Source organism: Choloepus didactylus, chromosome 12 (genome assembly GCF_015220235.1).
Source record: "Choloepus didactylus isolate mChoDid1 chromosome 12, mChoDid1.pri, whole genome shotgun sequence".
In the NCBI taxonomy this organism is placed as follows: domain Eukaryota; kingdom Metazoa; phylum Chordata; class Mammalia; order Pilosa; family Megalonychidae; genus Choloepus; species Choloepus didactylus.
In genome coordinates, this window is record NC_051318.1 from 68,953,913 (window position 1) to 68,981,426 (window position 27,514).

Below are 27,514 nucleotides of genomic sequence, written 5' to 3' on the forward strand. Positions count from 1 at the left end.
CCGGCTAAGGCTCTGCCAAAGGTGCATCTCAGTGAGGTGTATCCAGCTGTCACCGCCTCCTGAGCTTCCGAGAGCGCAGACCCTCCCTCTTTCGCGTCCCTTCAAGCCTTCCCGCCCGGGTTCGCGGCTTCTCGCTCCTCGGCGCCCGGCTCCTGCCTCGGCTCCCGGTCCGTGGGCTCCTGCGGACCTGACCACCGTGGAGCCGCGCGGCTTTGTCGTCCGCTCTCGGGTGGTCGCCTGGCAGGGCGCGCAGCCCGCCTGGCCTCGCCTCTGTCTTCGAAGTGCAGAGGGCGCCTCCTGCTTCCTCCCTGGCGCCCGCGCGCCGCTGGCCACCCCCACCTGCTGGCGCGAGCTGCGGTCCTTTAGCCTTCCTTACATAAAGCATGTCAGGCTCCGGGCGAAAAGACTTCGATGTGAAGCACATCCTTCGACTCCGCTGGAAACTCTTCAGCCACCCGTCCCCATCCCCTGGCGGTCCGGCGGGGGGCGGTTGCCTGCAGCAGGACGGCAGCGGCGGCTTCGAGCATTGGGGGCCCAGCCAGAGCCGCCTGCTCAAAAGCCAGGAGAGGAGCAGTGTGGGCACTTTCTGGAAGAAGTCTTCCTCTTCCTCGTCCTCCCCATCCTCTTCCTCTTCTTCCTCCAACCCGCTGAATGGCACCCTGCTGCCGGTGGCCACGAGGCTGCAGCCAGGAGCGCCCGGGCAGGCCCTCCAGCAGCCGGCCAGGACACTGTTCTATGTGGAGACCCTAGAGGAGGAGGTGGTGCCACGCATGGACTTACCTGGACCACCCGAAAAAGGGCTGATCTTGCAAGAACTCAAAGTGGAGCCGGCCAACTCGAGCCAGGCAACAGGTGAAGGATGTGGACACAGGTACAGTAAGTTCCCATAGGACATCCAAGAGGCTCCCAATTTCCGCTTGTGTCCCGGGTTGCTCTTGAGGTTCCTAAGCCTAAAACTTTTCAGGTTGAATGTATTGGTTAAGCGAGGCCAGCCCCATTTTTTATTACCGAAGTGGTTTTTATTACCAAGTTTTCTAAAAGTTTGCTTGTTAATTTCTATCGGCTCATACATATTACTTTTCTTTTTGCAACTATTCAGTTGTAACTACAAAGTGAACCCTTTATGGTAATCTTCAGGTGGCAGAGTTCTCACATGTCTGAGATTAAAGTATTCTTCTGCCATTAAAATATATCATTTGCCATTATCTGATGTGAGAAGAAATTGTTTTAAATACCATCAAAATGCATCTCTCATACTGGCCCACCAACTTAGCACACTACCTAGGATCCTTCAGGCTGGAATCTATACTCCAGGAGCAAGGAGGTGGCAAAATGTGGCCACTGGACACACGTATGATCTCACTCTTTCTGTTCTCATTAAAGCCAGGGTAATCTTTCTCTATCACGATTTCCCTTCAGTCCTTCTACTTTGTGTTCACTTTTGTCTTTTTCAGAGTAAGTCTTAGAATTAAACTGTTGCTGAGCACCTTTGCATTCAGCTGCCATGCTTTGTTGGCTCAGTATTGGGATTGCGTGTCGGTAGGCAGGTCAACATTTATTCCAGTTTATTCCTACTATTGTGTCTCCTTGTGTAGGGTTCTGCTACTTTCAAGACTTATTGAGTATTCTTCGCATACAGAAAATCTCCTTCTGATGTTTATATTTCTGGAGAATTCACTCATTATTATTCTGCACTCTACCACTACTAGTTTTTGTATATAGTGGGAATAGGAAAAGATTTGCATTTAGACTCTTATGCTACCAGAACACACACTGAAGAAGAAACACAGGAGAAATATAGTAAAATGATAATGAACATGTTAATAAATTTTAATTACCTCTCCTTAACAAATTGGAAACAAAAGCAACTTTTTAAAATACTTTAGATGAATCAGCTTTTATAAAGCTAAGTATCAAAAGTGTATATAAACCATAATATAATATGTACAGGTACTCTTTATGTTGACATATGTGATATTAGAGACACAACAAAATTTTCCTTAAAATATTTCAACTGATTATATAGATTTTAATTTGAATCTTAAAATCCTGGAAAATAATACAATATGTAAGTTTTAAGACATTTAACAAAATGTAAGAAATTATTTTAATGAAGTAGTTTATTCTTCAATTTTCAAATATGCCAAATTATTTACCCATATATATATGAACTAAATATAAATTCATCTTTTACTCAGCATGCAAACTGTTTTAGCAAAATGGTGATAACTTGGTATCCAATGGAGTTATTAAACTTATAAATTCACAAGTTATTTGTAATTTAGTGATTTTGTTCTTATTAAATGTGTTGGACTTTACCACCTTTAATTGAGTAAATGTATAGCTTTATTTTTTAACTTGGGAACATCATTCATCAGCACTTAGTAATTTATGTATTTAAAAGAAAACAAATTGGGTAAAATGTTTACTAATTTCTACTTTATTGAAACTGATTTTTTTGTGACAGTTCAGAAACAGGTTTCTTTTTTCATCAGATTTGTAGAACCAATCAGCTTGAAAGAGCTGACCTTCTGAGAATATTAATATTTGATAAAATTTTTATAAAATGCTGTTTGCTTTATAGCAAACACATTTTTAAGTAAATGAAATTTATTTGGCATGGGTAATTTCTGAGGACTTTCATGTAAGTTGGAGAATTTGAAAATACTATTGGAGTACTAACAAGAAATTATAATGAATATGAATTTTTTATAAAATTTATAATTAATAACACAATTTGGGATAAGAAAACCATTCAGGTTAAACTTCAAGTTCCTCATTTTTTTAAATTTACTTAAGTGTTTTTATTCACAAAGAGTTGTAAGTGAAAAGAATTCTGAAAATAAGTGAAGTACCAACCAAAAACATTGTTTTTGGGATCTGGGTATCCTATGAGATCTTTCAGGTGGAAAATATTGAAGATCAGATCCAGTTTTATTTTAAATTTCTTATTAGCACTTAAATCTCTAAGATAATTCTGAATTTCTGAGGCAAATTAGTTACTTAGACAGTATTTGATGGATTTTTTTGTGTTCCTAAAACTTTCATAAGCGCATTTGTTCCATGCTCATGATTGACTGAAAATCACACCCCTAAGCTTGGCAATTAATCACAATCATTTTCGATATATATATATTATTATTATATATATATATTATTTTATATATATATATTATTTTATATATATATATTATTTTATATATATTATTTTATAAATATAAATATAAATTAATATATAAATTAAATAAATATAAATATAAATATAAATATATATATTATTTTATATATATATTATATATATATATTATTTTAATGTGTGGTAAGAATAAGGCTCATTACTTGGAATAAGAGACAACATTTTCAAAGTGAAATGTGGAATGGAAACTTTATTATACTAAAGAACTTTATGCAGAATAATCAGTAATGTGGATTTACTTTTATTTTTTCAGTCATAACACTTCAGAAAACTACATAGTGATCATGATGATCAGAGAGTCAATGGAAAAAAAAAAAAGCCTGCATGATAATTATGATTTCATGAGTCATCATTATATCACCAGACTATGATGTCATATTTGACATTTAGCATTTTGTTTTGTCAGTTCCGACATCTATGCTAAATTCATCTTCACATATAAAACAGGGGTTTGCCCCGTTTCTGATGCTCATTCCTTCTTTTTCACTTGACCTCACATTAGTCAGGGACATTGTTTTAGACAAGTATAAGTAGCTCAGTTGATTTAACCTGTTGTTAGAACTGAAGCTAGTCACCTCTGGAGAAGGGTGCCCTTCATCTCTGGAAGGTCCAATTACCTTGGACTGAAACAGAAAGGTAGCAGAAGAGTAATAAGCAAATTTACTGACCAAGCATAGCAGGTGTCTTATCCCACTCTACCAGCCATACATTAACAAATCTCAGTACTCTACTACATGGGTCATAATATCATTAAGAATTCTAGCCTTTACATTAATAAGCTGCTGACCTTTGCTATAACTAATTTATTTTTTCAACTCCCTATTTGAAAATATAAAATTTCCTGTCTATTCAGGTCACTATCTATTTTTGTTCTGTTTACCTTTTGCAAAATTCCATATATAGGTAACTAAGACTTCTATACCAAAGAACAATATTTGCAGTTTGCGGTGGTGTGAGTGGGAGAAGAGTTGTCAAGTTTTAACTGCTTGCTTTTTTAGTTTTCTAAGTTCTTCTAGGGTGCAATCATGAGATTCCATGGTTTTAGTTACCACCCATAAATTGTACTTCCAAATTTGCATCTTTAATCCTAGATCTCCTCCAGAGCCCTGGTCCCACACATACACCTCTCTATTTGACAACTTGGGGGGTAGTATAGAGACAACTTAAATAAAATATGTACAAAATTAAGCTCATAATCTCCCTTCTATCTTGCACAATTTCCTTCTTTGCTATCTCAGAGAATAGCTGTCCACATATTAGACAGTGAAAGCCAGAAATCTGGAATTCTATTTGCCAACATCTTCTTTCCCCTCATTTTCAATATTCCACCAAGCCCTGCCATTTTTACCCAGAAATTATCCCCTATCTTTGTCCTACTTCTCTCCATCTCCATTGGTTGCACCTAATGTAAGCTATCATTAGTCTTTCAACCGGATTTCTGCAACTGTCAACTGTATCACCTCCCCTCACTACTTTTTCTTCCTGCGGTACAGTCTCCACACTCAAGACAATGCAAATTCTAAAATTTACTGCATTCAATTCTCTCTGCATTTTTCAGAAGATTTCCACTACTCTCTGGTAACAATCTATACCACGGACCACTAGGTCCTGAATGAACTGTACTTTGCTATCTAGGCTCTTCACTTACCATCTTCCTTCTGCCCCTCTGCCTTCCAGGCTCATTGCCCTTCTCTATACTTTCTTATTGCCTCTGAACCTTACAAATTTGTTTCCTCTTGTGTAGCTGCCCTGAACCCACCCTTCACTGAGTTCATTGCTATTGATGATTGAGATGTTGTTTTGGATATAAGCTCTGTACTTTTCTCAGAGAATCATTTCTTGATTCTGCAGGCTTATCTCAAATCCCTTGTTTTATGTTCTTATAGTAAATGCTCTCTACTTTTTCTTCAAAATCTTATCAGTGCATGTAATCCTATATTAACTTCTGTGTTGATTTCATTGTTTGCTTCTAACTCTATTGCCAAGTGGACAGGGCTGTGTCTGTTTTGCTTATCATTTTATCCCTATCTTGATGCATGTTGTTATTCAGTGAATATCATTGAATAAATAAATACTTATCATCATAATAATGAGTGGCATTGCTTAAGAACTTTCTGTTTGCCAAATAGCATGTTGAATATTTACATTGTGTAAGTTACTGATCACAACAGTCCTATGAGCTTGGCACAATTATGTATCCCCTTGCACAGTGATTATATAGATGAGAAGACTGAGGTTTAGAGAGGGCTATTAAATTGTCCAAGATCAGATGCTTTTAAGTGATAGAAGTGGACTTTTAATCCTTGCTGTCTGATCCAGATGCCACATTATGGAATGCTATGCCAACTCTTTCCTCTGTTTGAAGAGACAAACAGAACAAAGGACAAGAAGTTCCAGCTATGGTTACAAAGGAGAAGTTCTCTTATCCCCTTGATGGAAATTATATTCCATAATTATGTTGAAGATAGTTTTCTTAAGATGACAGTGCTGGAGATTGCTGGAAAACAACTGGCACAGGTTCAAATAGGACTTCTTAGCACAGAGCCCTGGGTCCCACACATATACCTCTCTGTTTGACAACTTGGGGGATAGCTTTAGGAAAGACTTATTATTTCCTGAATTATGTTTCATTCAGTGCATTTTGCTTTATGGTAGACCTAAGGTCTGTAGGAATAACCTACATAGGGAAAAGGAATTTAATTTGGATCTCCAAAGAGCTTCACTATTAAAAAAAAAACAAAAAAACAAACAAACAAAAAAACCTGCTTCTGAAGATCAGGACTGTTAACAGATGAATGTCAGAGAAAGAGAGCTTACACGCTTAATCTCTCATGGAGGTTGGTGGGACCTGAACCAGATGTTCCTTTCGAATGAAAAAGAAGCCCTGCTTTAGTCAAGGGAAAAACAACTTTAAAAATGATGAGGGACAATTTCTTCAGTGAAGTGTTTCTCAAACTATGCTTATATGGAACACTAAAATTAAATAATATTCATCTTGCTCCCCCCACCTCATAAGTTCAGAGTGAAATAAAAAGTGTATAACAGTGGAACTTTACTCAATTTCATGTTTCTTCTTGCTAATTTATCCTAGACTTGGGTGTTTTATAGTCTACTGTTGTTTAAACTTGAACTAACATAAGATGATACCTTGTGTGGGGAAAGCTTATTTTACTTATTTCAGGATTAATTTATCAATATTACATATTGTTCTGAAAAAGAAGCTCACAATTTCCCGTTTCCCTCTCTTCTGAGCAAGTTTGCTTCAGGAAAATGAAAAGATCATAAAGGAAAAAGAAACGGAGCCACTGTATTGGATTTGAAGGTTTTGAGAATGCAAGAATTGTCTGAGAGAAAGATGTAAATATGTGATAGGTACAGGATGAAATAGGAATTACAACTTTTAATTATAGAATGGAAAACACTAGTTGAGGGACCATATTTGGATTACCATTTACACTTTTTAAATGAATAGTTTAGAAACTATACTATTAATTACCCTCTTCAAAGTATTTGAAAACATTTAAAAAGCCTTCCTATTCAAAAAAATCAGCATTTAGCTAACATATGACATTATATTGATGAAATGTTTTTGTTTGTTTGTTTTTTCTATTTGAAGATGATATAGTTCTAACAGCTACATGTTAGAAAATTTCATTGTTTTGGCCAATTCTTTCTAGAATTTACAGACCACTGTGGTATATACAGATAATTTAGGATTAAAGCAAGTTTCTAGCCATGAAAATGTACAACATTTTAAGGACCAATACATCATTCTATGAGTTTTACTGTAGCATCCAAAATAACTTTAAGTAATTTTGTGGGAGTTTTTAAAAGAAAAATTGTCTAGAAGTTACATATTCATTTAGGCCAGATGATAATTAATTTACCATTTTGCATTTGATGTCATGTTAGTCAAAACTATGAAGGAAACATTTGATGTGGATACAGAAAAAGTGAGCAGAATCAAAGAGGGTTTTGAAGATCTTGTTAAGTCAAAGATGTGCAAAAGATTGTTGCACTAAATATGTGTGCTTGTTTGGAACTGTTAGATATCCCAGAAAAGGCTATGCTCTTTTAATCCATTCTTGTGGGTAAAGACCCATTGTGGGTGGGACCTGTTGATTAGGTTGTTTTAGTTGAGATGTGATCTAGCCCATTGAAGGTGGGTGTTAATCCTTTATTGGAGTCCTTTATGAGACAATAAAAGGCAGAGACATTTGAAGAGAGCTTAGAGAGAGAAACACCCCAGAAATGCTAAGCAAGGACCCACAGAAACTGAGAGAGCCATTGAAACCAGAACCCAGGAGAGAAGGACCAGAGGATATCACCATGTGCCTTTCTATGTGACAAAGGAACCCTGGATGTTAGCAGCCTTTCTTCAAAGAAGTTATCCTCTTGTGGATCCCTTAATTTGGATGTCTTCAAGACCTTAGAATTGTCAACTCATAACTTAATAAATCCCCACTGTTAAAAGCTAACCCATTCTGGTATATTGCATTCTGGCAGCTTTAGCAAACTGAAAGAGTAAGTTTGATGCTAAGTACCTTTGCTGTTTTTCTGACCAGGACCTGAAAACAGAATTATCTAAATGTTTGTGAAAGTTCAAGAAAGATGAACTTTACCAGAGACAGTGATGTGCTGTGATTGTAAAACATTAAGAAAAATTTGCTTTGAGAGAAACCTAGGAGGCAGATCGTTTGAATTGGAGATTCTGTTGTGAAGATGGTGCCTTTTGAAAATGATCTGAGAGTCTTTAATAATAGTAAAGCATGGAATTAGTTTATGTGAAATCTAAATTCAGTGTTTCCCATTCTGCAGAGAGTCTTAGCTCAGTTTTCATAACTGATTATCATAGGAACATTTACAATTCAGTTCTGTATAATACATGATTGTAACACTGTGTTCTGGTAGAACAACCTAGCACCTTTTACTTAATGATGTTGACAGACGTTGGTTCACATGAATTAACATTTCCATCTTGACCAAAATAGGCTGGAACAACTTAAATCATGTGATCAGAATAGTGACAGGGTATTAAGTACAAGCAAATAGAATACTTAAACAATTTTATAGCTTTTCAGTAGGTACATATCAATGCTTCCTTTTATAAACAAACAAAAAAATGTGTTCTGTTTTGTTTGTCTGTTTCTTAAGTAGATTCTAAATATTCTCAAATGTCTAGAAAATCTCTTCAGCTCATTATCTTGGAAAAAATTAAAAATAACTTTTGGGAGGGAATATGATTTTTGAATTTATGAATGTAAATATCATTCTGCCTTTTATCTCTGAGATTCAATTTTGAACCCTATTTTGTTTGAAAATAAATTTAGGGCAGATTTTATCAGTTGTAGTAAAATTTAAATATGAATCCTACTTTTTAAGTCACTTTGACTTTGATTTATTAGTATGTGATTTCATTGAAGCTTGCACAAATTAGTACCTAAACCATTGTCATTTTTTGATCCATTGATGAGTTTTAAGCATTTATTTTTGTAATTTTTTAATCAAATGAACTGACATTTTTTATATTGTAAGTATTTCCTGATTCTGGTTTGCAGTGGTATGGTTTGGTAAGCAACTGTTACTAGCAATATCAATGTTCCCATATTATCTGCTTAGAAAATAAAAATTTGGAAAAGGAGTGTTCTAGTTTGCTAATGCTGCCAGAATGCAAAATACCAGAGATGGATTGGCTTTTATAAAAGGGGGTTTATTTGGTTACACAGTTACAGTCTTAAGGCCATAAAATATCCAAGGTAACACATCAGCAATGGGTACCTTCACTGGAGGATGGCCAATGGTGTCCGGAAAACTCTGTTAGCTGGGAGGGTACATGGTTGGTGTCTGCTCCAAGGTTCTGGTTTCACAATGGCTTTCTCCCAGGACATTACTTTCTAGGCTGCAGTTCCTCAAAAATGTCACTCTTAGTTGCACTTGGGATATCTGTCGTCTCTCAGCTTCTCCAGGGCATGAGTCTGCTTTCAATGGCCATCTCCAAACTGTCTCTCATCTGTAGCTCCTGTGCTTTCTTCAAAGTGTCCCTCTTGGCTGTAGCTCCTCTTCAAAACATCACTCACAGCTGCACTAAGTTCCCTGTGCCCATCACCTCATTTATATGGCTCCACTGATCAAGGCCCACCCTGAATGGGTGGGGCCACACCTTCATGGAAATTATCTCATCGGAGTTATCACCCACAGTTGGGTGGGGCACATTCCATGGAAACACTCAAAGAATTACAATCTAATCAACACTGGTAGGTCTGTCCACACAAGATTACATCAAAGATAATGGCATTTGGGAGAACATAACACATTCAAACTGGCACAAGGAGTTAAGATGAAAAAAAATCTTCAGCTAAATAATATGTTAATTATTTCATTAAAGTCAGGATAAAAGAAGAACTAGGACTCCTGCTGTACCTGGCATAAAATAACAAGAACTGGATTTACCATCTCAGCTGAAACAACAACAAAGAAGAAAGAAAAGAAGGAAAGAAGGGAAGTAAGGAAGAAAAAAAATTAAGAAAGAAAGAAAATTAAGAAATAATGAGGCAATATGTGAAACAATCTGTTTTAAGATGCCTGCCAGTCATCAAGCATTGGAGGAGAGTTCTTCTGGAGATACGGAACACAAATGAGTTGAGCCCTATCATTGCCACAGCTCACCACCTTGAGAGAAATTTAGGCAGTGATACAGAAAGAGGGGATCAGGAAGAACTCACCAGACATCCTGAGTTGAGGCAATGGAGCTGAAAGTCCATGGAGAACAAGGCAATTAGGGCCCATAGGACAGAGTGCCAGAAAAGAGTGTTGCACAGAGAGAAAACTTTGAAAATCTGTGAAGGGATCCTTTGAGTGTTCAGCAGATCAGGATTCAACAGAACCATGATCAGCACCTATTTGAGGAAATTGCCCAAGGCTATGGAAAGAACACTTTAAAAGGATTAAAGGGGATAGTATCTGTTCCTACCAATTATAATGGAAACCTTATGACTCATGGGACTGGATAAATTTCTTAGAAGGGATTTGCCTCAATAGTGGGAAATAACTAGCCTAAGATTATACACTGCTGTGGTTTCCACTAACAAATCTTGAAAAGAACGCACAAAACGATCAAATTGTTTCCAAGTACCTTAACTGTGTCCTGGAAAAAATCTCAGGAGTAATTCACATATAAAAAATATCTGGCAACAAGCAAAGTAAAATATACAATGTCTGACATCTAATCAAAGATTATCAGACATGCAAAGACATCTAAAAATATGAACCAAAATAAGGAGTAGAATCCATCAATTAAAATTGATCCCAAACTATAGCATACAAAGATTAAAACAGCTATTGAACACTGTATTCCACATGTTCAAAAAGTTAACTAGAGAAATGGTATATATGAAAAATACCAAAATCAAACTTCTAGATGAAAATTAAACTTCAAACTACAATGTTTGAAATGACAAATACACTGAATGAAATTAATTACAGAGTAGAAATTGCATGAACTTGAAGATATAGCATTGAAGCTGTCCAAAATGAAACCCAGAGAGAATTTTGAAAACTATGAGTATCACTGAGTTCTCTGATAATTTTAAGAGGTCTAATATGCAAGTAACTGGAATTCTCAAAGGAGGATAAAGAGAGAGGGGGATAGAACAAGTATTTGAAGAAAGAATCACTTAAATTTTCTAAATTTGATGAAAACAATAAACCCACAGATTCAAGAATCTCAATGAATTTTAAGCAAAAGCAACATGAAAGAAATTACCTGTAGTCACATCATAATAAAATTACTAAAACCCAGTGATAAATAGAAAAATATTAATGCAATAAAAGAAAAGAACACATTATGCAGGGATAAAGATAAGGATGATGGAACATTTTTTCATCGGAAAAAAATGGGAGACAGAAGACAGTGGAGTAGTTATTTAAGAAAAAAGAACACTTTCTGCCTAGAATTCTATATCCACCCTAAATGGTTTTTTTCAAAATTCATATGAAATAAAGATTTTTTTTTGAATATGCAAAAGCTGAAACAATTCATCATTAGCAGACATACTATACAAGAAATGCTAAAGGAAGTCCTTTAGGCACAAGGAAAATGACATCAGTTGGAAATAAAGACCTACACAAAGGAATGAAGAGCATCAGAAATGGTAGCTACCTGGATAAATAAATAAGATTTTTCCTCCTCATTTAAACCTATTTAAAAGATAATTGATGGCTGAAACAAAAACATAGCAACATATTATAAGGTTTTTAACATATGTAATTTAAATGTATGACAACAATGGTATCAAGAGTAGGAGGGGTAAATGGAAACACAATGTAAAATTTGTGTACTAAATGTGATGTGGAAATCATGTGAAAGTAGTTTAAGAAGTATATCATAAGCCTTAAAGTAACATTGAAAATAATAAAACAAAAAGAGATGGCTAGTAACCTGACAAAGAAAATCAAATACTATCCCCCAAATTATTCAATTAGACTGAAAAATAAAGGGTAAAAAAGAGGAAATGAGAACAAAGAGATATGGGACTAATAGAAATGAAGTATCATAATATTAGCCTGAAACCTGACTTTTAAATAATCTCATTCAAAGTAACTGTTCTAAATACCCACAGTGAAAATGTAGATAATACCAGATTGGATAAAAGCTAGACCCAAGTATATGATCTCTTTTTTTTAGAAATGTATTTTTTTTTTAATTCAGTTTTATTGAAATACATTCACATACTGTACAATCATCCATGGTATACAATCAGCTGTTCACAGTACGATCATATAGTTATGCATTCTTCACCACAATCTATTTCTGAACATTTTCCTTACATCAGAAAGAATCAGAATCAGAATAAAAAATAAAAGTAAAAAAAAGAACACCCAAACCATCCCTCCTGTTCTAGTTTGCTAATGCTGTGGAATGCAAAACACCAGAGACGGATTGGCTTTTATAAAAAGGGGGTTTATTTGGCTACACAGTTACAGTCTTAAGGCCATAAAGTGTCCAAGGTAACACATCAGTAATCGGGTACCTTCACTGGAGGATGGCCAATAGCATCTGGAAAACCTCTATTAGCTGGGAAGGCACGTGGCTGGCATCTGCTCCAAAGTTCTGGTTTCAAAATGGCTTTCCCCCAGGGCATTCCTCTCTAGCAAGCTTGCTCCTCTTCAAAACGTCACTCACAGCTGCACTGAGTTCCTTCTGTTATGTCAGCTCATTTATATGGCTCCACTGATCAACTCAGACCCACCCTGAATGGGTGGAGCAACACCTCCATGGAAATTTTCCAATCAGAGTCATCACACACAGCTGGGCGCGGCACAGTCCAAAGAAACACTCAAAGAATTACAATCTCATCAACACTGATAACGTCTGCCCACACAAGATTACATCAAAGATAATGGAGTTTGGGGGACATAATACATTCAAACTGGCACATTCCACCCCCTGGACCCCAAAATGACATTATCTTTCCATATACAAAATACATTCATCCCACAACACCTCCCATCCCACCCTACTTGTCATTTAGTTTTTATCCCCATTTTTCTACTCATCCATCCATACACTAGATAAAAGGAGTGTGATCTACAAGGTTTTCACAATCACACTGTCACCCCTTGTAATCTACATTATTATATAATTGTCTTCAGGAGTCCACACTACTGTGTTGGAGTTTGGTAGTTTCAGGTATTTACTTCTAGCTATTCTAATACATTAAAACCTAAGAGGTGTTACCTATATAGTGCATAAGAATGTCCACCAGAGTGACCTCTTGACTCCATTTGAAATCTCTCAGCCACTGAAACTATTTCATCTCATTTTGCATCCCCCTTTTGTTCAAGAAGATATTCTCAATCCCATGATGCCAGGTCCAGATTCAGTTCACCTGCTGAGGTGGCTCAGTTAGAGAGAGAGAGAGAGAGGGCCACATCTGAGCAACAAAGAGGTACTCAGGGGGAGACTCTTAGGCACAATTATAAGCATGTTTAGCCTCTCCTTTGCAGTAACGAGCTTCATAAGGGCAAGTCCCACGATCGAGGGTTTGGCACATCAAACCTCCAGTCCCAATGTTTGTGACAACATCAACACCAGTCCAGGTGAGGAAGTTCAACACTTCTGCACCTTCCCCCAGCTCCTCTTGGTGGGGGGGCAGGGGGAGGCTGTAAATATATTTTTTATTCTCTGCCCAAATTACTTAGTGATATGTCACTATTTCACTCTAACCTATACTAACCTACCATATCTCACTTCCTATTAAAAGTTCCAAGTAATTGTGGTGTTGGAACAAACTGACTGTAGAGTTATACTGTTTAGAAAATATAGATCCTGCACCAAATAGACATCTCTTCCCTTGCTCTCACATGGAAGTTGAAGTTTTAAAACCCAGTCAGTTTCGACCTTTACCCTTTGGCCCGATTTGCCTTATCTTAACCAGATCTGCTTCATTCATATCCTAATTGAAGTATGGGCTCTTTTTCAGCTTTTTTTTACCAGTTGCTGTATGCATTAATTCTGACATTCATATCTGCTGAGCTCTAGCTCTGAGTTTCAGGTGTCTCAGAGATACACATTTTCCAATCATGTTATACACTAAGGGATCAGCATCTCAAGTTTAGAGATAGGCATTACAATTCGGGAATAGAGTTGACTGCTGTAAGAGCTTACAATCTAGGGACTATTACAATAATCATGTCCACGTTAGGCTATGTTCTAAGATTCAATTCTGAGTTTACACATTTTAGTTAGTCCATATTGGCAAGGCATTATAGTGTTTGCCTTTATTTCGGGCGTACTTCACTCAAATACTGTGTACAGGATCCATTCACCTCGTTGTGTGTCTCACAGCTTCACTCCTTGTTGTAGTTGCTCAATATTCCATTGTATGCATATGCCACAGTTCACCATTCTGTTCCTCAGTCTATGTACCCTTAGGTCACCTCTACCCATTGCAAATCATGATTACTGTCTCCATGAACAACAGTTTGCAAATGTCCATTCATGTCTCTGCTCTCAGATCTTCAAATGACATACCCCATAATGAGGTTGCAGGACCTCATGGTCCCCACATACTTAACTTTTTGTGGAATCACCACACTGACCTTCGGAAAGGCTATACCATTCTACCTGCTTATCAACAGTAGATAGGTACATCCCTCTCACCATGTTTTCTCCAACACTTTTACTCCTATATATACTTTTTCCTAGAATTTTATAGAGTTATATTCACATGCCATACATTTTTCCACAGTGTACAATCAGTTGTTCATGGTGTCATCATAAAGTTGTACATTTATCACTACAATCAGCACTTGAACATATTGATTACTATAAGAAAAAAATTTAGAAATAATAAAAAAGATGATAAAAAGGAAAATAATATGTCATACAATACAATGTAATAGTAAGGACAGAAAATAACACCACTACCAAGAATCCCATATTACTCCCCTATATCCCCCTCTCATATACACTTAGCTTTGGCATATTGCCTTTGTTACATTTAATGGAGGTATATTACAATGTTGCTGTTGACCATAGACTCCAGTATGCTTTGATTATGTTTTTCCCCATATACCATCCCTTTTTCAACATGACATGGTTGACATTCATTTGTTCTCCCACATGCAAAAACATTTTTATATTTGTATATTTAGTAACAGTCATTGGCCACTCCAGTTTTTGCCAAGTTATACAGTCCCACTCTTTATCATCTATCTTTACCTCTGGTGTCATACATTCTCTTATCCCACCTCTTTCAGCTTTACTCAGACATCTTTGTTAGGTGTACTTACAATACTGTGCTATCATCACACAGTGTTATGCTATCTATTTCTGGATCTATACAATCAATCCTAAACATTCTGTAGTCCTTCAGCATTAAATGGCTGGTCTCTATATCTCCTGGTCACCTGTGTTGTCAGCTTTTAACTCCCAAAGTTTGTTCATTAATGTCTGTTCATATTAATGAGACCATATAGAATCTGTCCTTTTGTTTCTGGCTAACTTCACTCAACATAATGTCCTCAAGTTTCATCCACATTATTATATGATCCATGTCTTTGTTCTGTCTTACAGCTGCATAATATTCCATCATGTGTATATACCACAGTTTGTTTATCCACTCGTCTGTTGATGGACACTTGGGCTGTTTCCATCTCTTGGCAATTGTGAACAATGCTGCAATAAACATCGATTTACAAATGTCTGTTTGTGTCTTAAGTTTCAGTTCCTCTGAGTATATACCCAGCAATGGAATAGCTGGGTCATATGGCAAATCTATATTTAGCTTCCTGAGGAACCTCCACACTGTCTTCCAGAGTGGTTGCACCATTCTACATTCCCACCAACAATGAATAAATGTGCCTCTTTCTCCACATCCTCTCCAGCACTTATCATTTTCTGTTTTTTGGAAAATGGCCATTCTAGTAGGTGTGAGATGGTATCTCATTGTGGTTTTGATTTGCATTTCCTTAATAGCCAGTGAAGTTGAGCATTTTTTCATGTGTTTTTGAGCCATTTGTATTTCCTCTTCAGAAAAATGTCTGTCCATCTCTTTTGCCCATTTTTTAATTGTATTGTTTGTCTTTCTGTTATTGAGATGTAGGATTCCTTTATATATTTGGGATATTAAACCCTTATCTGATATGTGGTTTCCAAATATCATCTCCCATTGTGTAGGTTCCCTTTTTACTTTTCTGAGGAAGTCCTTTGATGTACAGAAGTGTTTAATTTTGAGGAGATCCCATTTGTTCTTTGGTTGCTCATACCTTGGGTGTGAGGTCATAGAAACCACCTCTTATCACAAGATCTTTAAGATATTGCCCTACATTTTCTTCTAAGAGTTTTATGGTCTTGGTGCTAAAGTTTAGGTCTTTGCTCCATTTTGAGTTAATTTTTGTATAAGGTGTGAGATAGGCATCCTCTTTCATTCTTTTGGAAATGGATATCCAGTTCTCCAAACACCATTTATTGAAGAGGCTGCTCTTTCCCAGTTGCTTTGGCTTGACTGCCTTATCAAAGATCAATTGTCTGTAGATGTGAGGGTCTACTTCTAAACACTCAATTAGATTCCATTGGTCAGTGTATCTGTCCTTATGCCAGTACCACGCTGTTTTGAGCACTGTAGCTTTGCAATATGCCTCAAAGTCAGGTAGTGTGAGACTTCCCACTTGGTTCCATTTTCTCAAGATATTTTTGGCTATTCGGGGCACCTTGTCCTTCCAAATAAATTTGGTTATTGGTTTTTCTATTTCTGTAAAGTAAGTTGTTGGGATTTGAATTGGTATTGCATTGAATCTGTAAATCAGTTTAGGTAAAATTGCCATCTTAACTATATTTAGTCTTCCAATCCATGAACATGGTATGTTCTTCCATTTTTTCAGGTCTTGTTCAATTTCTTTTAGCAGTTTCTTATAGTTTTCTATGTAAAGGTCTTTTGTGTCCTTGGTTAAGTTTATTCCTAAATATTTGATTCTTTTGGTTGCTATTGTAAGTGGGATTTTGTTCTTGATTTCCTCCTCTTTTTGCACATTACTTGTGTATAGGAACACTACAGATTTTTGTATGTTGATCTCGTAGCCTGCTACTTTGCTGTATTAATTGACTAGTTCTCGTAGCTTTCCTGTAGACTTTTCTGGATTTCCTACATATAGAATCATGTCATCTGCAAATAGTGAAAGTTTTACTTCTTCCTCTCCAATTTGGATGCCTTTTATTTCTTTTTCTTGCCTTAGTGCTCTAGCTAGAACTTCCAGCACAATGTTGAATAGCAATGGTGATAGTGGGCATCCCTGTCTTGTTCCTGATCGTAGAGGAAAAGCTTTCAGTCTCTCCCCATTGAGTGTGATGTTAGCTGTGGGTTTTTCATATATTGCCTTTATCATATTGAAAAAGTTCTCTTCTATTCCTATCCTTTGAAGTGTTTTCATCAGGAAAGGATGTTGAGTTTTGTCAAATGCCTTTTCTGCATCGATCAAGATGATCATGTGGTTCTTCTGCTTTGATTTATTGATGTGGTGTATTACATTAATTGATTTTCTTGTGTTGAACCAGCCTTGCATACCTGGAATAAATCCTACCTGGTCATGGTGTATAATTCTTTCCATGTGTTGCTGGATTCAATTTGCAAGTATTTTGTTGAGGATTTTTGCATTTACATTCATTAAAGAAATTGGTCTAAAATTTTCTTTTTTTGTAGTATCTTTGTCTGGTTTTGGTATTAGGGTGATGTTGGCTTCACAGAATGAGTTAGGTAGCTTTCCCTCTTCTTCAATTTTTTTTGAAGAGTTTTAGCAGGATTGGTATTAATTCTTTCCTGAATTCTTGGTAGAATTCACATGTGAAACCATCTGGTCCTGGGCTTTTCCTTTTTGGCAGCTTTTTGATGACTGACTCTATCTCTTTGCTTGTGATTGGTTTGTTGAGGTCATCTATTTCTTCTTGAGTCAATGTTGGTTGTTTATGCTTTTCTAGAAAGTTGTCCATTTCATCTAAGTTGTCTAGTTTATTAGCATATATTTGCTCATCGTATCTTCTCATTATCTCCTTAATTTCTGCAGGGTTGGTAGATATATTTCCTTTCCCATTTCTGATTGCATTTATTTGCATCCACTCTCCCTCTTTTTTTTTTGTTTGTTTGTTTTTTGTTTTTGGTTAGCCTAGCCAGTGGTCCATCAATTTTATTGATTTTCTCAAAGGACCAACTTCTGGTTTTGTTGATTCTCTCTATTGTTTTCCTGTTCTCAATTGCATTTATTTCTGCTGTAATCTTTGTTATTTCTTCCCTTCTGCCTGCTTTGGGGTTAGTTTGCTGTTCTTTCTCTAATTCCTTCAGGTGAACAGTTAACTCTTCAATTTCTGCTCTCTCTTCTCTTTTAATATAAGCATTTATGACAATAACTTTCCCTCTCAGCACCACCTTTGCTGCATCCCATAAGTTTTGATAAGTTGTGTTTTCATTGTCATTTGCCTCAAGGTATTTACTAATTTCTCTTGTAATTTCTTCCTTTACCCACTGGTTTTCTAAGAGGGTGTTGTTTAGCCTCCATATGTTTGTGAATTTTATGACCTCCTGCCTTTTATTTATTCCCAACTTCATTCCATTGTGGTCTGAGAAAGTGTTTTGTATAATATCAATATTTTTAAATTTGTTGAGACTTGCTTTGTGACTCAACATGTCATCTATCCTAGAGAATTTTCCATGAGCACTTGAGAACAAAGTGTATTCGGCTGTTGTTGGATGTAGTGTTCTATAAATGTCTGTCAAGTCTAGTTCATTTATCATACAATTCAACATCTCTGTTTCTTTAGTGATCCTCTGTTTAGATGTTCTGTCCATTGATGAGAGAGGTGTATTGAAGTCTCCAACTATTATTGTAGAGGTGTCTACTTCTCCTTTCAGTGATCTCAGAGTTTGCCTCATGAATTTTGGGCATTCTGGCTTGGTGCATAAATATTTATGATTGTTATGTTTTCTTGATGAGTTGACCCTTTTATTAACATATGGTGTCCTTCTTTTTCTCTTTTAATTGTTTTACTGTTGAATTCTAATTTGTCTGATATTAATATAGCTACTCCTGCTTTTTTCTGGTTGTTGTTTGTGTGAAATATCTTTTTCCAACCTTTCACTTTCAGTCTATTTTTGTCCTTGTGTCTAAAGTGAGTTTCTTGTAGACAGCATATAGATGGATCCTGTTTTTCAATCCATTCTGCCACTCTGTGTCTTTTTTATTGGGGAGTTTAATCCATTTACATTTAGTGTTATTACTATAAGGGCAGTACTTTTACTACCATTTTGCCTTTTGGAATTTATATGCCATATCTTATTTTTTCCTCTCCTTTTACCTTTCCTGATAATCTTCATTTCTGCACTCTTCTCCAACCCTCTCTCTCCTGTCTTCTCCTATCAGCCTATAGTACTACCTTTAGTATTTCTAGTAGTGCTGGTCTCTTATTCACAAACTCTCTCAGTGTCTGTTTGTCTGAAAATGTTTTAATCTCTCCCTCATTTTTGAAGGAAAGTTTTGCTGGATATAGAATTCTTGGTTGGCAGTTTTTCTCTTTCAGTATCTTAAATACATCATGCCACTGTCTTCTTGCCTCCGTGGTTTCTGCGGAGAAATCTGTACATACTCTTATCGACCTTCCCTTGTATGTGATGGATCGCTTTTCTCTTGCTGCTTTCAGAATCCTCTCTTTGTCTTTGACATTGGACAATCTGACCAGTAAGTGTCTTGGAGTAGGTCTATTGGGATCTATTCTATTTGGGGTATGCTGTACTTCTTGAATCTCTAATTTTCTGCCTTTTATAAGAATTGGGAAATTTTCAGTGAATATGTCTTCTATTACTCTTTCTGCCCCTTTTCCCCTCTCTTCTCCTTCTGGGATACCCATAACATGTATATTTGTGCGTTTCATGTTGTCACTCAGCTCCCTAAGACCCTGCTCATATTTTTTCCATTTTTTTCACCATCTGTTCTTTTGTGTGTATGAATTCAAATGTCTTGTCTTCCAGTTCACTGATCCTTTCTTCTGCCTGTTCAGATCTACTGTTGTGTCCCTCCATTGTGTTTTTCATCTCCTCCATTGTGGCCTTCATTCCCATGAGTTCTGCCATTTGTTTTTTCAAGTTTATGAATTCTTCTTTATGATCATCCAGTGTCTTCTTTATATCCTTCATCTCTTTTGCTATATCTTCCTTCATTTCATTGAATTTATTTAGCATTAGTTGCCTCAACTCCTGTATCTCAGTTGAACTATTAGTTTGTTCCTTTGGCTGGTCCATATTTTCCTGTTTCCTGGTATGGCTTGTTACCTTAAGTTGTCTAGGCATCTGATTTTCTTGATTAGTTTATTCTGGAACTTGTTTTTTATCTTTTACCTAGGGGTTTTCTTGTTGGTTGGCTTTGTTCTCTGGCCTCTGTTATTCAGTTCAACTTATTCTAGACTTCTAACTTAGGTTGTATTTAGTTGATCAGAATTTTTCACCTCTTGTTTTTTTCTGCTTCTTACTCTGTCTCTATGTAGCCTTTTTGTGAGAGGGTCTCCTCAGATATGGTTGACCCCAGTCAGATTTTCCCAGTCTAGAGAGGCCCAGGTCTCATTGGGAGGGTATAGAGTTTTTCTGAGAATGAAACCCCACTATTAAGCCTTTAGAATCGATGCTTTTCCTTTCCTGTCCAGCAGGTGGCACTTGCCAGCCCTCAGCTCCCCCACCAGTGTAAGGAGGAATGGAGACTAGTTCTCCTGGTGACTCTGATCCTGTTGGGGGCATTGCTGACTGAAGCCAGAATCTGAATTTCAGCCCCTGGGGTCTGAGTTCCCAAAAGGAGGACTGCCAGTTGAGCTGGACCTCCCTCCACTCTCCCAATCCTCGGAACTCCAGTTGTCTCTCAGGGGCACTATTCCCTTCTCCCCTCTCCTCTTTGGGGCATCTCCAGCTAGATTCCTTGTTCAGGCTGAGTTGTTAACTAAAGATGGGGGTGGAGAACTTCAGAAGTTAATCCAGAACTCAAAGATGCTGTGGGTACTCTGTCTCCCCCCAAGCCCAGCCTAGTCCCTCAACCTGGGCTTCGTGATAGAAAATAACCAAATATGTTACTTTTAGATTTAAAAAAAAAATAGAAAAACAAGAAAAAGGAAAAAAAAAAAGGAGTCCCTTTTAAAAGTCTTTCCCCAGCCTGGAAGTTTTGTCAGTGTCAGAATAGAGCATTTAAAGATGTACTTTGGGCTATTGTCTGGTAATTACTCTCCAATAGCTTCAAGTCCACCCCTGCTGGGGGCTACTGAAATGCAAAAAGATAAGGAATCAGTGAGAAGTCAGAAGGGACAAAATGTAGGGGGGAAAATGGCTTTTTTGGTGCCTGGGAATGGGTTCCTGCTTTTATGTGCCCCCGCCCCTCAGAGCCCAGCCCTTCTTTAGCACCCCCAGCTCCCAAAATTTGTTAATTTGTTAATTAATTCTGCAGCTGAGGCTGGGTTGAACCTCCCTTCTTGCCCCCATCAGATTTCTGCTTTTTGGATTTTTTTTTCCCCCTTTCAGGGAGCCAGCAGCAAGACAGTCTGTGAGTCTGGGTGGGGAGGGGAGCCAGACCCCTGGTCCGGGGAACTTACAATGTTCTCTGCATTCTTAGCTTTTCCTCCAGTTCCAAACTTGCATCTGATGTGTGACTGGTTACTGGAGACCCCCAAAACACTGTTTCATATAGTTCTTAGGTAATTGTCAGCTGCTCTAAGGGAGAGATGAAATTCTGCACCTCACCACTCTGCCATCTTGCCCCGCCCTCCCAAGTATATGATCTTAAAAGAAATGCCCTTTAAATATAAACACACAAATTGGTTAAACATAAAAGAATGGGAAAAAATGTATCGTACTAAGACTAATTAAAGCAAAGATAGAGTGGCTATATTAATAGAAAAAAATATTTCACATCAAACAATATCACTATAGATAAAGAAGATAGTTGCATAATGAAAAGGGATCAGTTCACCAAGAGAACATAACAATCCTAAATGTTTATGCCCCAATTGTAGATTTCAAAATGTATCATAATGAATTGGAGTTTATCCAAAAAATGCATGGTTGTTTTAACATTTAAAAGTCTATCAATGGGGAGGCAGGGCAAGATGGCGGAGTGGTGAGGAGCAGAATTTCGTCTCTCCCCTAGAGCAGCTGGCAATTACCCAAGAACTATCTGAAACAGTGTTTTCAGGGTCTCCTGTAACCAGTCATACATTGGACACAAGTTTGGAATTGGAGGAAAAGCTGAGATCGCAGCGAACATTGTAAGTTCCCCGGACCAGGGGTCTGGCGCCCCTCCCCACCCAGACCTCACAGACTGTCTTGCTGCCGGCTCCCTGAAAGGGGGAGAAAAAAAAACTGAAAAACAACAATCTGCTGACGGCAAGAAGGGAGGCTTAACCCAGCCTCAACTGCAGAATTAATTAACAAATTAATTAACTAACTTTAGGAGCTGGGGTGCTAAAGAAGGGCTGGGCTCCGAGAAGTGGGGGCACGTAAAAGCGGGCACCCATTCCCAGACTCCAAAAAAGCCACTTTTTTTTTCCCCTACATTTTGTCCCTTCTGGCTTCTCACTGATCCCTTATCTTTTTGCATTTCAATATCCCCCTGCAGGTGTGGAACTGAAGCTGTTGGAGAGTAATTATCAGACAATAGCCCAAAGCGTATCTTTAAATGTTCTATTCTGACACTGACAAAACTTCCAGGCTGGGGAAAGACTTTTAAAAGAGACTCTTCTTTTCTTTTTTTTCTTTTTTTTTTTCCTTTTTTCTTTTTCTTGATTTCTTTTCTACTTTTTTTTTTTTTTAATCTAAAAGTAATATATGTGGTTGTTTTCTATCGGAAAGCCCAGGTTGAGGGACTAGGCTGGGCTTGGGGGAGACAGAGTATCCACAGTGTCTTTGAATTCCGTATTCACTACTGAAGGCCTCCACCCCCATCTTTAATTGGCAACTCAGGCTGACCAAGGAATCTACCTGGAGAGGCCCCAAAGAGGAGAGAGGAGAAGGGAATAGTGCCCCTGAGAGAAAACTGGAGTTCTAAGGATTGGGAGAGTAGAGGGAGGTCCAGCTCAACTGGCAGTCCTCCTTCTGGGAATTCAGACACCAGGGGCTGAAATTCAGATTCCGGCTTCAGTCAGCCATGCCCCTGACAGGATCAGAGTCACCAGGAGAACTAAAGGCTCCATACTTCCTTACACTGGTGGGGGAGCTGCGGGCTGGCCAGCACCACCTGCTGGACAGGAGAGGAAAAGCACCAATTCTAAAGGCCTCATAGGAGGGTCTCATTCTCAGGAAAACTCCATACCCTCCCAGTGAGACCTGGGCCTCACTAGACTGGGAAAATCTGACTAAGGTCGACCATATCTGAGGAGACCCACTCATAAAAAGGTTACATAGAGGCAGAGCAAGAAACAGAAAAACAAGAGGGGAAAAATTCTGATCAACTAAATAGAACCTAAGTTAGAGGTCTAGAATAAGTTGAACTGAATAACAGAGGCCAGAGAACAAAGCCAACCAACAAGAAAACCACTAGGTAAAAGACAGAAAACAAGCTCCAAAATAAACTAATCAAGAAAATCAGATGCCTAGACAACTTAAGATAACAAGCCATACCAGGAAACATGAAAACATGGACCAGCCAAAGGAACAAACTAATAGCTCAGCTGAGATACAGGAGTGGAGGCAACTAATGCTAAATAAATTGATGAAATGAAGGAAGATATAGCAAAAGAGCTGAAGGATATAAAGAAGACACTGGCTGACCATAAAGAAGAATTCATAAACTTGAAAAAACAAATGGCAGAACTCATGGGAATGAAGGCCACAATGGAGGAGATGAAAAACACAATGGAGGGACACAACAGTAGATTTGAACAGGCAGAAGAAAGGATCAGTGAATTGGAAGACAGGTCATTCGAATTCATACACACAAAAGAACAGATGGTGAAAAAAATGGAAAAATATGAGCAGGGTCTTAGGGAGCTGAGTGACAACATGAAACACACAAATATACGTGTTATGGGTATCCCAGAAGAAGAGAGGGGAAAAGGGGCAGAAAGAGTAATAGATGACATATTCACTGAAAATTTCCCAACTCTTATAAAAGACAGAAAATTAGAGATTCAAGAAGTACAATGTACCCCAAATAGAACAGATCCCAATAGACCTACTCCAAGACACTTACTGGTCAGATGGTCCAATGTCAAAGACAAAGAGAGGATTCTGAAAGCAGCAAGAGAAAAGCAAGCCATAACATACAAGGGAAGGTCAATAAGACTGTGTACAGATTTCTTTTCAGAAACCATGGAGGCAAGAAGACAGTGGCATGATATGTTTAAGATACTGAAAGAGAAAAACTGCCAACCAAGAATTCTATATCCAGCAAAATTTTCCTTCAAAAATGAGGGAGAGGTTAGAACATTTTCAGACAAACAGACACTGAGAGAGTTTGTGAATAAGAGACCGGCACTACAAGAAACACTAAAGGGAGTGCTACAGGCTGATAGGAGAAGACAGGAGAGAGAGAGTTGGAGAAGAGTGCAGAAATGAAGATTATCAGGAAAGGTAAAAGGAGAGGAAAAAATAAGATATGACATATAAATTCCAAAAAACAAAATGGTAGTAGAAAGTACTGCCCTTACAATAATAACACTAAATGTGAATGGATTAAACTCCCCAATAAAAAGACACAGACTGGCAGAATGGATTAAAAAACAGGACCCATCTACATCCTGTCTACAAGAAACTCACTTTAGACACAAGGACAAACATAGGCTGAAAGTGAAAGGTTGGAAAAAGATATTTCATGCAAACAACAACCAGAAAAAAGCAGGAGTAGCTATATTAATATCAGACAAGTTAAACTTCAAAAGCGAAACACTTAAAAGAGACAAAGAAGGACACTATATATTAATAAAATGGTCAATTCATCAAGAAAACATAACAATCATAAATATTTATGCACCAAACCAGAATGCCCCAAAATTCATCAGGCAAACACTGCAATCACTGAAAGGAGAAATAGATACCTCTACAATAATAGTTGGAGACTTCAATACACCTCTCTCATCAATGGATAGAACATCTAGACAGAGGATCACAAAAGAAACAGAGATGTTGAATTGTATGATAAATGAACTAGACTTGACAGACATTTATAGAACACTACATCCAACAACAGCAGGATACACTTTTTTCTGAAGTGCTCATGGAACATTCTCTAGGATAGACCACATGCTGGGTCACAAAGCAAGTCTCAAATATTTAAAAATATTGTTATTATGCAAAACACTTTCTCAGACCACAATGGAATGAAGTTGGAAATAAATAAAAGGCAGAAGGTCATAAAATTCACAAACATATGGTGGCTAAACAACACCCTCTTAGAAAACCAGTGGGTAAAGGAAGAAATTACAAGAGAAATTAGTAAATACCTTGAGGCAAATGACAATGAAAACACAACTTATCAAAACTTATGGGATGCAGCAAAGGTGGTGTTGAGAGGGAAATTTATTGCCCTAAATGCCTATATTAAAAGAGAAGAGAGAGCAGAAATTGAAGAGTTAACTGCTCACCTGGAGGAATTAGAGAAAGAACAGCAAACTAACCCCAAAGCAAGCAGAAGGGAAGAAATAACAAGATTAGAGCAGAAATAAATGCAATTGAGGACAGGAAAACAATAGATAGAATCAACAAAACCAGAAGTTGGTTCTTTGAGAAAATCAATAAAATCGATGGACCACTGGCTAAGCTAACAAAAAAAAAAGAGAGAGCAGATGCAAATAAATGCAGTCAGAAATGGGAAAGGAAATATAACTACCGACCCTGCAGAAATTAAGGAGATAATCAGAAGATACTATGAGCAACTATATGCTAATAAACTAGACAACTTAGATGAAATGGACAACTTTCTAGAAAAGCATAAACAACCAACATTGACTCAAGAAGAAATAGATGACCTCAACAAACCAATCACAAGTAAAGAGATTGAATCAGTCATCAAAAAGCTCCCAAAAAGGAAAAGCCCAGGACCAGATGGTTTCACATGTGAATTCTACCAAGCATTCAAGAATGAATTAGTACCAATCCTGCTCAATCTCTTCAAAAAAATTGAAGAAGAGGGAAAGCTACCTAACTCTTTCTATGAAGCCATAATCACCCTAATACCAAAACCAGGCAATGATACTGCAGAAAAAGAAAATTATAGACCAATTTCTTTATAGGATATAGACGCAAAAATCCTCAACAAAATACTCGCAAATCGAATCCAGCAGCACATTAAAAGAGTTATACACCACGACCAGGTGGGATTTATTTCAGGTATGCAAGGCTGGTTGAACACAAGAAAATCAATTAATGTAATACACCACATCAATAAATCAAAGCAGAAGAACCACATGATCATCTTGATCGATGCAGAAAAGGCATTTGACAAAACTCAACATCCTTTCCTGATGAAAACACTTCAAAGGATAGGAATAGAAGAGAACTTTTTCAATATGATAAAGGCAATATATGAAAAACCCACAGCTAACATCACACTCAATGGGGAGAGACTGAAAGCTTTTCCTCTACGATCAGGAACAAGACAGGGATGCCCACTATCACCATTGCTATTCAACATTGTTCTGGAAGTTCTAGCTAGAGCACTAAGGCAAGAAAAAGAAATAAAAGGCATCCAAATTGGAGAGGAAGAAGTAAAACTTTCACTATTTGCAGATGACATGATTCTATATGTAGGAAATCTAGAAAAATCTACAGCAAAGCTACTAGAACTAGTCAATTAATACAGCAAAGTAGCAGGCTACAAGATCAACATGCAAAAATCTGTAGTGTTCCTATACACAAGTAATGTGCAAAAAGAGGAGGAAATCAAGAACAAAATCCCACTTACAATAGCAACCAAAAGAATCAAATATTTAGGAATAAACTTAACCAAGGACACAAAAGACCTTTACATAGAAAACTATAAGAAACTGCTAAAAGAAATTGAACAAGACCTGAAAAAATGGAAGAACATACCATGTTCATGGATTGGAAGACTAAATATAGTTAAGATGGCAATTTTACCTAAACTGATTCACAGATTTAATGCAATACCAATTCAAATCCCAACAACTTACTTTATAGAAATAGAAAAACCAATAACTAAATTTATTTGGAAGAGTAAGGTGCCCCGAATAGCCAAAAATGTCTTGAGAAAGAGGAGTGAAGTGGGAGGTCTCACCCTACCTGACTTTGAAGCATATTACAATGCTACAGTGCTCAAAACAGTGTGGTGCTGGCATAAGGACAGATATACTGATCAATGGAATCAAATTGAGTGTTCAGAAGTAGACCCTTACATCTATGGACAACTGATCTTTGATAAGGCAGTGAAGCCGAAGCAACTGGGAAAGAGCAGCCTGTTCAATAAATGGTGTTTGGAGAACTGGATATCCATTTCCAAAAGAATGAAAGAGGATGTCCTTCTCACGCCTTATACCAAAATTAACTCAAAATGGATCAAAGACCTAAACATTAGCACCAAGTCCATAAAACTCTTAGAAGAAAATGTAGGGCAATATCTTACAGATCTTGTGATAGGTGGTGGTTTCTTAGACCTCACACCCAAGGCATGAGTAACCAAAGAACAAATAGACAAATGGGATCTCCTCAAAATTAAACATTTTTTACATGAAAGGACTTTGTCAGAAAAGTAAAAAGGCAACCTACACAATGGGAGATGATATTTGGAAACCACATATCAGATAAGGGTTTAATATCCCGAATATATAAAGTAATCCTGCATCTCAAT

The 27,514-nt window shown here is 37.4% G+C and overlaps 1 protein-coding gene across 2 annotated transcripts in view; it reads left to right on the forward strand.

The window, feature by feature from the left end:
- Positions 1-383: 383 nt before the first annotated feature.
- Positions 384-27,514, forward strand: part of KLHL1 (kelch like family member 1) — a 449,643-nt gene continuing 422,512 nt past the window's right edge. For both annotated transcript variants that reach the window (XM_037800143.1, XM_037800144.1), the window contains exon 1: positions 384-871. In XM_037800143.1, the coding sequence (XP_037656071.1) occupies positions 384-871 (488 nt within the window). The remainder of the gene's footprint in view (positions 872-27,514) is intronic.